General features: G+C 36.7%; 1 protein-coding gene across 4 annotated transcripts; it reads left to right on the forward strand.

The window, feature by feature from the left end:
* The first annotated feature begins 1896 nt into the window (after positions 1–1896).
* On the forward strand, positions 1897–10179 carry LOC120075215 (nuclear pore complex protein NUP1-like). Of its 4 annotated transcripts, none has more exons than XM_039028425.2 (9): positions 1897–2365; positions 3616–3662; positions 4070–4185; positions 4549–4750; positions 4891–5178; positions 5273–5365; positions 5458–6186; positions 6644–7341; positions 8215–10179. In XM_039028425.2, exons 1-9 carry the CDS (start codon positions 2110–2112, stop codon positions 9701–9703), a joined length of 3918 nt encoding a protein of 1305 aa, XP_038884353.2. In that variant the 5' UTR covers positions 1897–2109; the 3' UTR covers positions 9704–10179. The 4 variants fall into 4 exon arrangements, with proteins under 4 accessions (XP_038884353.2, XP_038884354.2, XP_038884355.2 ...); XM_039028426.2 differs by having other exon boundaries at positions 8227–10179; XM_039028427.2 differs by having other exon boundaries at positions 1952–2365; positions 4549–4738.
* Positions 10180–10510: the final 331 nt, after the last annotated feature.

The following is a 10510-nucleotide window of genomic DNA, read 5'->3' on the forward strand; positions in this document are numbered from 1 at the left end:
AAAAACAAAATGGTACATCTATGGAAGAAATCTCTATTTTTTATGAACAAACTCGTATATGGCATGAAAAAAATAAATAAACAGAACTTTACCTAAAGCATACTGTAGATCGATGAGAAGAAAGATGGCGGGTGGTAGATTGGCTAATGGCAGCAACTGATCGGTGGACGGCGATGGAGTAGGCGACTGACGACTATGAGAGAGGAATAAAGTTCAAAAGCTTCAGATGGGAGGAAAGGGGAGGGGTTGTGGGGTTTATGGGACCACTAAGTCGTGTACCCAGTACACAACTTAGGTAATCGTGGACTCTGCATGACTGTCAATGTGGCAATCTGCGTGTGCTAGGTCACTGCCACTTCACGTGCTCTGAAGGAAGTCGTATACTGGGTACACGATTTAGGGTAATCGTGTATCCGATACATGATTTTAAATCCTATTTTTGACAATATTTTCAATCCAATCATATTTTTGTTAATAATTATTAAAATAATATTATTTAAAAAAATGAATAATTGCAAATAAAAAAATATAATATATAATAATGATGATGAGGATGAGGACGATGATGATTAAAAATAGACAAAGAAGTTAAAATATTTTTAATGAAATGTACATCCATAAACTATTTTTATTATTTAGTAGATCACTCAATTTAGTCAAACTAACTTTGTAAATATAAATAAACTAAATTTCTTGTAGATATAAATAACTTCAAACTTTCTTTTACATATGTGACATCATTCTGAGTAATTGAAATGAAGTTTAAATAGGTGGTTCATAAACATTTAGGAGTTTATTTGATGAGATTATTAATTTTATATGATATTGATCGAAGAAAATTGATATATTTATGAATATTCAGTATATTCAAATGATACATTTAATAATAAATTGATAAATGGTAAACTTTTTTATATATTCCACTTGCTTAAAAGTATCGAAGTTTAAAAGTTGACAAAATCTGACAAATTTTAACAAAAAAATATGTACTAAAAAAACTGACAAATTTGCAGTTAAACTCTATTATTTTTATCAGTAATTATACAAACTTAAAAGGATCTATTGATTAAAGGTGTGTGTGGAATATTTTTCAAGTGATTAAATTAAAAATTTAGTCATTTTGAACAAAAATTAATTTGACAATTACCTAAAATGGATTTTTTTTAAAATGAACTTATAAAATAAGTTGGTTATGAATAAACACTTAGAAACCAATTTTTTAAAAAACGACTTTTGAGTATTTAATTGTTAATCTCTCCCTAGCTTGTGTGAAAAAACTTCGACAACCACCACTAGCCATCTTCGGTTACCATCTTTGACAATCGTCACTAGCTAACTTCCGACCAACATTTTCGTGGATCGCTTCTGACCACCATCTCTTCCAACTGCGGCTTTTAGAGATCTCCACTGGTCACCATCTTCGACGACCGCGCTAGCCACCTTCGATGATTGACGGTCAACTCCGACCATCACCTCCACTTGCAAATTCTTTTATAATAATTTGAAATTAATAAAAATACTTTGTATATAAACTAATCCAACGAACTTTTACATAAAATCACTACTGAAAAATAGTTGTCACATACATGTATATTTTTATTTTAAGAAGTTTTTTATAAAAAATGTCTAAATAAAAATGCATTTTTTTTTTAAAAAACATTTTATTTCCTAAGTTATTTCAAACAGCCTAGTCCCTTTCTCAGCTTGCCAGTTACAAGCGTCACAGTCCAAAACAATCCAATTAGCCAATTAAATCACAAATATCATAATTAAATCCAAGTGGATGGCCAGGATTTGCCCGTCACGTTCACGTAAAGAACAGAGTCGTCATTTTAGCATTCACCGAGTTCCAACTAACCCGAGTAGATATATAACGGCATAAATTATAATTTCCCCATCTTAAAAAAAAAAAAAAAAAGCAGTAAAAAAGAAAATAAAAAAAAAAACACGATTTTTTCAAAATTTCTCACTCGTCCTCTCAATCTCTCTCTTTTTGCGCGTGGTCTAATAAAAACCCTAATTTGCTAAACACCTTACTTTCTTTCTCCCATTTCAACAATTTCCTCTGTATTCCGCCATTGAAGAGAAGCCCTCAACTCTGTGTTGTTAATGGCGACAGAGCGTGAGGAGGTTCGTTACGAAGGAGGAAGAGGTGGGAAGTTCCAGAAAAGGCCCATCAGAAGGTCGCATACGACGCCGTATGATCGACCGCCGACTGCTTTGAGGAACTCTGCCGGAAAAGGATGGCTTTCTAAGCTTGTCGATCCGGCGCAGAAGCTCATCACCTCCAGTGCGCATAGGCTATTTTCTAGTGTGTTTCGTAAACGCCTTCCCCCTCCGCCGCCATCATTGCCACTTTCTCGAGGTTTTTGTTTTTAATTTTTAGTTTTTTGCTTTTTAATTGCAAGGTTATGTTACCAGTTGGTAGAATGGGTTTTTGGCGTTCCGTTTTCCGCATTCTTTCTGCTTGTTCGTTTGATTTTAGAGGGTGTTGGCTGATATTGTGATGATAGTTATTATTATTTCAAATTTGATTTTTTTTTTTTTTTAGCGAGGGGGTTCTTATAATCGTGGGGTTTTCATCTTTGTCTTGGTGGAACCTGGATTTATCATTTTCTATGGTCTTGGGTTTGTTGAAGCTATTCTTTTTTATTTAGGGCTTCAATTTTTTAAATGTCATTACTTTACGTGGTTCCGTGCTCGAATATGTAAAAGTGCTTCAACGCTTACTGGTCGAATTATTTAGAGTAGGCTTGGGATGTTGTGTTTTGTTTTTGTTAATTGGATGTCATTTGGGGGTAGTCTGATTGTGATTCTTACAATTTTTTTCTAAAATGTCAAGTACGTAAATTTAAGAATTGGGTTTAATTTTTAATTTTAAAAACATTGTGCATATAAGCTCAAAGCCAAGGCCAAGGGCTATGTGTATGTTGCAATGCTATTCGTGCTACCCCTTGAACCACCTGCGTGAAATGAAACAGAAGAGTCGTCGAAGATATTTCTAGATCTCCAAGGAGCTTTTGGGAAGCAATTTTTTTTTACTTCCACTTGGTCCTCTTGTATTTACAGCATTTTCTCAATTATAGCTCATTAGAAGTCCTTCCACTGTTACCCTTTGGCCCTTTTTTGTATATTATTTTTAACAAATGAATGGGAGTGTTAATCTAAAAAACATAATATATTTAAAGTAAGTTATATTAATAGGAAGCTATAACAATTTATCACCAGTTGTTTAGAAGACAACTTACAAAGACACATATAAACAGCAGAATTATTTTTCTTATTCTGTTGGTTGTTCAGTTGGTTATTCTTGCTATCAAACATTTTAATATCTCATATAAAATTTATTTTCCTCGAGACCATGCAAGATTTTGAATTACATCGATGTTGATAACCATTTAGGAAGCATGATGCTATTATTTTATTATTTATTTTGGAGTAGATACTGTTGTGCTCACATTGACTTTTGACCTGGGGACGGTTGCTATGATGTGCTGATACGCATTTAATAATTGCAACAAAGCGTGGCAGAAGTTTTTCACTTGATATTTAGTTTTCTGCTCAATCTTTAACGCTCTCCCTTTTTTTTTACCATTTTTCTTGTTATACTTCCAGAGGCTAATGATGAGATGGAAAATAGGAATCAGGAAGAAGTTGCAGCTGTAAGTTTTTGCATCTGAATCTTGTATTTTTCTAAAAACCCAATTCTGCCATTGATCAAAAGCACAATACATTATCACTGTTTAATATACTTGTCAGGCTTCAGGATTTTCTGCAGATATTATGAAAATTTCTTTTGTTTTCTCTTCCTCTTTCTTTTGACCAATCTGCATTTTTCCTTTTTTCTTTCAGATTTTTAAACTGTTTTTAAAGTTTTTAAACTGTTCATTTTTATAAAGACATGATGCAAAACGTTTGCACTAGTAGCTGATATAGGTCTCTATTTATTTTCATGAATGCATTAGTTTTCTTTTCATTGAAGTGAAACTGCCTCAAAAAATTTGATGATCTTGGGTTGCTGTAGTCTTAACTTCTGTGAACATTTTTAAAATTTTTAATTATTCTTCAGGATCCTCCTGTAACTCAAGAAGGGACTAATGTGGATTTTGTTCCAAGCATCAATTCTAATAACACACATGGGGTGAGTGACCTCGAGAAAATTTTGAAGGAGAAGACCTTTACAAGGTAAGTACTTGAGTGCCTGTTGGTCAAATTATTTTTAGTCACCTACCTCAATTCTATTTGAAGTTTTGCCTGGTTTGGTTTAGTCTTGTTTCTGTTTTTGTTTTTTTTTTTTGTGTTTTGTTTTCGTTTATTTTCCTTGTTAGTTTTACATTGTGGGAAATATATGAAAAATTTGCATATATTGGAATTAGTGGCATGGTAAGAAGTTATGATATAGCGTGAAATGTATAAACCACAATGTTGCTACAATATACCATGTCAATTTTAACCTTCGGGACAGAAATTTGGTTCCATTTTCTATATATTTATTTTAGCAAGACATGGTTTCAATATTTAATATGTCAAATGCTAACCACTTCACAGATTTGAGATTGATCGCTTGACTGAGCTTCTGAAATCTAGAGTTGCTGACGTTCCAAGTGGAGTTGAATCGGGGAAACTTGAACAGGTCCCTTCTACCCCTGTTATCAGTTATGGAAAACAGGAAGGATGTCCAAAATTTCCAGCTCAGAGTCAAGATGGAGTTAGCCCTCATATGGTTTCAACTCATGTTGTGAGTGCAAATGTAGGAATCTCTGTATATACTTCTTTCTGCTTTGGTTTCTGTATTGGTTAATGGCTTAGTGCTTGTTTTCCGTTGGATGCTCACAGTGAAAAGTGTGCCTCACACTTTTGACCTTATTGTCACTTGTGTAATCATTTCAGGTCCTCGATGAGGATGTTGCTTCACCTGCAGAGATTGCAAAAGCATACATGGGCAGCAGGCCTCCAAAAGCAACTCCGTTGAGTATGGCGTCCCATAGTCAAAAGTTTGGGGATGGTTTTTCTTTAGGCAATCCTTCAAAATCCCCTACTTTATCTCTCATGCCAAGGTCTCCTGGAAATTTTGATGTTGAAAATGGTTTTGTCACCCCGAGATCCCGTGGTAGATCTGCCCTGTATAGTATGGCTCGCATGCCATATTCCAGAGTTCGTGCAACCCCCAGCATAAAGGTTTGTACTCTAATGAAATACATCTGCTTTATTGTCTGATTGATTGATAGCTCATGTATTTATTAGCCTTTTCCCCCTCTGGTTCATTCTTCAGAATAGTGTAGCAACAACAGATGCTTACAGGGCCACGTCCTCATCATCTCAGTCAGCCTGGGGACAAGGGAGACTTTTGGGGTCTGAACAAGGGGTATGGTTTGTGAAAATGTTCTTTTATAAAATGTTGTATTATTGAGTAAACCTCTTAGATCATGTTATTTTATTTAATCATTCTTTCTGTAGGCTTTAAAACGCCGAAACTCAGTTTTAGATGATGAAATGGGATCTGTTGGTCCTATCCGAAGAATTCGTCACAAATCCAATCACCTTTTCCCAAAAGGTTTGAGTTTACCGAGCAGTTCCACTTCTATTCCAGTAAGTGGAATTGGTTCTGAGACTTCTCAGCATTTGCAGTCTACAAAAGTACATCCATTTTCGTCTACTGGTGGGAAGGGGCTTTATTCAAGTGAGACCAAGCGTAACTTGTCCAAAATGTCTGCAGAGTCCGAAAATGATATGATACCTAGTTCAAGTTTTCCTCAAATTCCCCTCAGGTCAAGTGAGATGGCATCAAAAATATTAGAGCAGCTTGATAAATTGACCCCTCCAAAGGAAAAATCTTCAGAACTAAAGCTGCTTAGTGTGAGAAATAACTCACCCTCAAAGTTATCACCATCAATGTTGCATGGGCCAGCTCTTAGAAGCCTGGAAGATGTGGATTCAGCCAAGTATTTGGAAAATGTTGAAGGCATTCGGTCTAATGATGCCTGTGATCTTACTTCAAAAAAGAATGACAAGTTTGAGGAAAGCAGTCCGTTAAAATTTAAAGTACCGAATGATAAATCTATTTCTACAGGTAATGGTGTGGGTTCTTCAGTGCCCAAGGAGACGGTATCTGGTTCTGGTCAGCAAGTTTCATTTGTTGGCCCCTCCTTACAAACAAAATGTGCGTTCCAGATGAGTGCACATGAGGTGTGTGGTTTCCTACCTTCCAGTTTATACAATAGGTCAATTCTGTTATGTTTCTCTTTTAATATATCCCCATTCCCACATTCCCCAATTAAATAAATGAAAAGAATACTACTTGGGTTAGAGTATCTTTGTTTCAGCATTTAGCATTTCCATTTTTAGATAAGCAAATTACTTCTCAATTATCAAATATCTTTCCATTTCTGTTGAAGTTTTTCATTCTTTATATTTTTCATGTGCACCCTCACCTGAACAAGAAGGTTTCACAGTATATCACAATGGAAGTTGTTATAAAAAAAAGTATATCTCTGTCTGTGTCCGTTGTAAAATCTCTTTGGTTCAATCTTCGATTATCTATTATTTTTGCTAGGATTTTGTGGAACAGATGTCCACTATCTATATGTCCCTTTTTAACCCCCCAAGTTGCAATGTTTACGGGTCGTCTGTCTCTTTTTGTTAGGATTTTGTGGATATGGATGAAGAAGGATATTCTAATGGGCCAGTAGCTGATATATCGATTGAGAGGCAAGAAAAAGTTAACTCATTAGTGGCAGTGAGTAAGCCGAATAATACTGAAGCCATCACAGTAGATAAACCTCAGGCTTCAATTGAGGCTAAACCACCCACGGTATCTGCAATGAACAAAATAAATGACCAAGGAAAATCCGATGTTCCTGTGACTACTGAAAAGAGCCCCATTTTTTCCTTTCCAACAACATCTTCACCTAGCATTACAGCCAATGTGATAGGTCCTGAATCAAACATGAGACCTGAAAAAATTGCTTCGTCTGAGGTACCAAAAGCAGCTACTACCCCCATATTTGGCTTTGGAGAAAAGTTTCCATCACAGAAGGAAGCAGTTTCTTTTGCCCCCACATTTGCGTTTGTAAACAAGATTACCACCTCAACCAATGAACAAAATGCTATTCCTGTTGTAACTTCTGAAGGCAACGTTCAACCAACTCAACAGGCTTCTGCTCCTACCACATTTAAATTTGGAGATAAAGCTACATTTCCTATACCAGCAAATGCCGCTACAGAAAATGGAAATAAGAACGAAGGGTCTCCATTGTTTGCATCACCTTTAGTTAACGAAAAAGAAGGTGCTAAAGAAGGTGGCAGTGCTTCAGTTTTCAAAGCAGAGAGTTCTAGCAGCAGGTCAGTATTCTTGTTACCGTTGTCATTTGGACTTGGAGCATGTTTGTTTTGTTTGTACTTTTATCATTGTTGGGTTATGTTTCTATTATTAGCTTATGTGAAATGCACGATAAATTGATTTGAAACACCAGTATTCCAATTCGGTTCTGAAGATGCTCCATTGATCTTTATTATTTCGAGAAAACTTGGATACCTATACATTAACCTGGTATACTCCTTAACACTTCCGCTTTACATCTTAAATTTTGGTTTGAAAGTACTTTCCATCTAATAAAGTACTTGTGAATGATGCTCTAGAAGTCTATTATCCCTTAGATTTCATAATTATGATTTGTCCTTGACTTTTACTAATTGAGGCACTTTTCTTTAAGCTTTTTGACTGTTTATTGATAGCATTACTTCCTCTTTTGTGTTTGAGCTTGATCATCTAAACATGGCATACATAAATTTATATGAAGCTAATTGATTTAAGACAATGTTGATAGATGGAACTGTTTTTCTTGTGATCTCTTTTTCAAGCTTTAGTATCTCTTGTAGCTTCTTTGTTGGAAATAGAAAGATGCATTTCTGCGTCCTCACATCTTTTTCTTTAACTGATTCAATAAATTTCCTTTTGTTTATCATGTTAGAATATGTCAACGTTATTTTAGGGTTATATATGTGTGTGCGCACTCATTAAAAAGAATTATGTGCTTTCTGTGGTGTGAGAACAAAGTTGTGCATCAACCTAGCTACGTTTGTGGCTCTGCTTGGGCTTAGGACATGAAATATTGACACATCCTATTGATTGAAATTTCTCTCATTCACCTTCCAATGATATAGGGGTGATACTTATGCCTTACAAAATTTTCTTGTAACTGATGTTTTGGACAGTTTTAATTGCAGCATTCCGTCATTTGGAGTTCCAAAAGAGTCCATGTCAGAGAAAGCTGGTGATAAGAGTTCGAGTGCTGGTTTTGCAGTCGGTACATCTGGGAGCTTGTTTTCGTCATCTGTCTCAACATCAATATCAACACCAACTTCGGGTTTGTTTTCTTTTAGCTCCCCTAGCACTAATTCAAATCTCAACAACGGATCTCTTGTTTCTACCACTCCATCTTTTCCCACCCCAGCCACCACTTTTTCGAATAATATAACAAATCAGAATTCATCCATCAAACCATCTTTCAATGCTGCTGCTAGCAATAGTGAACCCGTCACCACTACTAGTCTTCCTACTTCTTCTCTCATGCCATCCTTTTCGGCTGCACCTATTTCCAAATTTGGGAGCTCTAGTGTTCCTTCTACTTCTGCTCCGGCTCTATCAGCACCAAGCGGAGTTGGATCCATCGAGTCCAAGACCAAGCAAGAGACAACCTTCGGCAATTTAAGTGGTATTCCTCCAAGCGACCCATCGGCTGTTAAAGTATCTAGTACTGGAAGCAGTGTTTTCCAATTTGGAGCTGCATCCACTCCTTCAGATTCTAATAAACGACCAGCAAATTCAACTTTCACTCCAAGCAACGTACCTACATTTGGTGCTTCGTTTTCACCTGTTAGTAGTGGGCTTGCATCTTCTACTCAGAGTACACCTGTTTTGCAGTTCAATTCATCATCTACATCATTTGGTTTGACTGGGAATACGGGTTTGGCCTCTGGCAGTTCTCTGTTTGGTTCTTCAGCTCCAGCATCTAATTTGTTCGCTTCAGGCCCGACTTTTGGGCTTGCTTCCTCCAGTTCCTCTGTTAATAATTCTGTCAGCTCCAGTGCTGGTACTAGTTCTAGCTTCTTTAACTGGCAGCCTTCCTCCACACCATCATTTTCTACTGGCTTCAGCTCGACTCCAACTGGAGGATTCTCGTTTGGTCTTTCATCTTCTTCCGCCGCTTCTAATAGTGCACCTGTGCTCTTTGGATCATCATCAACTGGTTCATTAACACCCTCGATGTTCTCATTTACTTCAGCTGCAACTGCGACAACGTCGCAGCCTGCCTTTGGTAATTCTAATCATGGCTTCACCTTTGGTTCAACACCTCCTGCTAATAATGATCAAGCAAATATGGAGGATAGCATGGCTGAGGATACTGTCCAGACAGTCACATCGCCTATGCCTAGTTTTGGGCAACAGCCCCTCACGCCACCTCCATCATCGGGGTTTGTGTTTGGTTCAACAGCTCCTCCGCTAGGAGCAAGTCCTTTCCAATTTGGTGGTAGCCAGCAAAATGTACCTACCCCACAGAATAATCCCTCCCCATTCCAGGCTTCTGGTAGCTTAGACTTCAATGCCAGTGCTGGAGGGAGCTTCTCCTTGGGTGCTGGTGGTGGTGACAAATCGAATCGAAAATTCGTGAAAGTTAAAAGCAAATCAAGAAAGAAGCCATAGGAATTGAGAGAAGGTATTCCGTTTTTTTTCATGTTACTATATCCCAGTTATTTTTCATTTAGGAAAATATTATAATTACCATCTCCGTCACATTGATAACTGGAAAGAGGAGGGGTGGAGGGGTAAGGGTATCATTTGTCACCTGGATTGTTTGATTTCGACATGATACGAGGAGGCGTTGAAGCCAAGAATTGTTGGTTTTGGCCTTCTCGTTTAGCAAATGCTTCGGTTGGCAAAATTTTTCGTGGTTTGGTTGGTGGGAGTACAAGTTGAGAAATTTTGTATTAGCTTTATTAGCAAAGTGGAAGAACAATCTGTGTACTGTAGTAAGTAGTCTGTCAATGTTTTTGAGGTAACAACCATCATCTTCTATGTGGCTATGGACTCAGTTTTCCTGTAATCTTTTATTTGTAACATAAGAAAAAGGAAATATATGCTGTTGTCCAAGGAAGCATCATTTGTTGCTCTCCTCATCATTCTTCTTCCTCTCCATTTTTTAAATATGGAAGTTTTTTTCCTTTGTTCGGGTTCATATGCAATTGTGTTCTATTATCTATGTAATTTCCACATGATTTCTCCTGGTTCTTCTTTCTCAAAGAATGTTCAATAGTTTGTAAAAACACACCTTCCATGGTGTGTATGTGTATGTTCCATGGAGCACCTTCTTTCTAATGTTATATGCTGATGAATAATTGAGACTAAACCACTGACTTGTTTTATTCTATTGGAATAGACGCGTTTGCCTTTTTTTTTTTTTTTTGGAAAAATTGTACAAACTATCCTAAACTATTACACCGATTCGATCTA

This window comes from Benincasa hispida, chromosome 4 (assembly GCF_027475165.1).
Source record: "Benincasa hispida cultivar pf3 chromosome 4, pf3_genome.v1.1, whole genome shotgun sequence".
Classification (NCBI taxonomy): Eukaryota; Viridiplantae; Streptophyta; class Magnoliopsida; order Cucurbitales; family Cucurbitaceae; genus Benincasa; species Benincasa hispida.

Bases quoted from the DNA above. Each gene is read 5' to 3' on its own strand.
- LOC120075215 (XM_039028425.2), top strand. From the start codon at position 2,110: ATGGCGACAGAGCGTGAGGAGGTTCGTTACGAAGGAGGAAGAGGTGGG. The intron at 4,751-4,890 runs GTAGGAATCTCT...TAATCATTTCAG, and splicing joins CTCATGTTGTGAGTGCAAAT to GTCCTCGATGAGGATGTTGC. The intron at 5,366-5,457 runs GTATGGTTTGTG...TTCTTTCTGTAG, and splicing joins TTTTGGGGTCTGAACAAGGG to GCTTTAAAACGCCGAAACTC.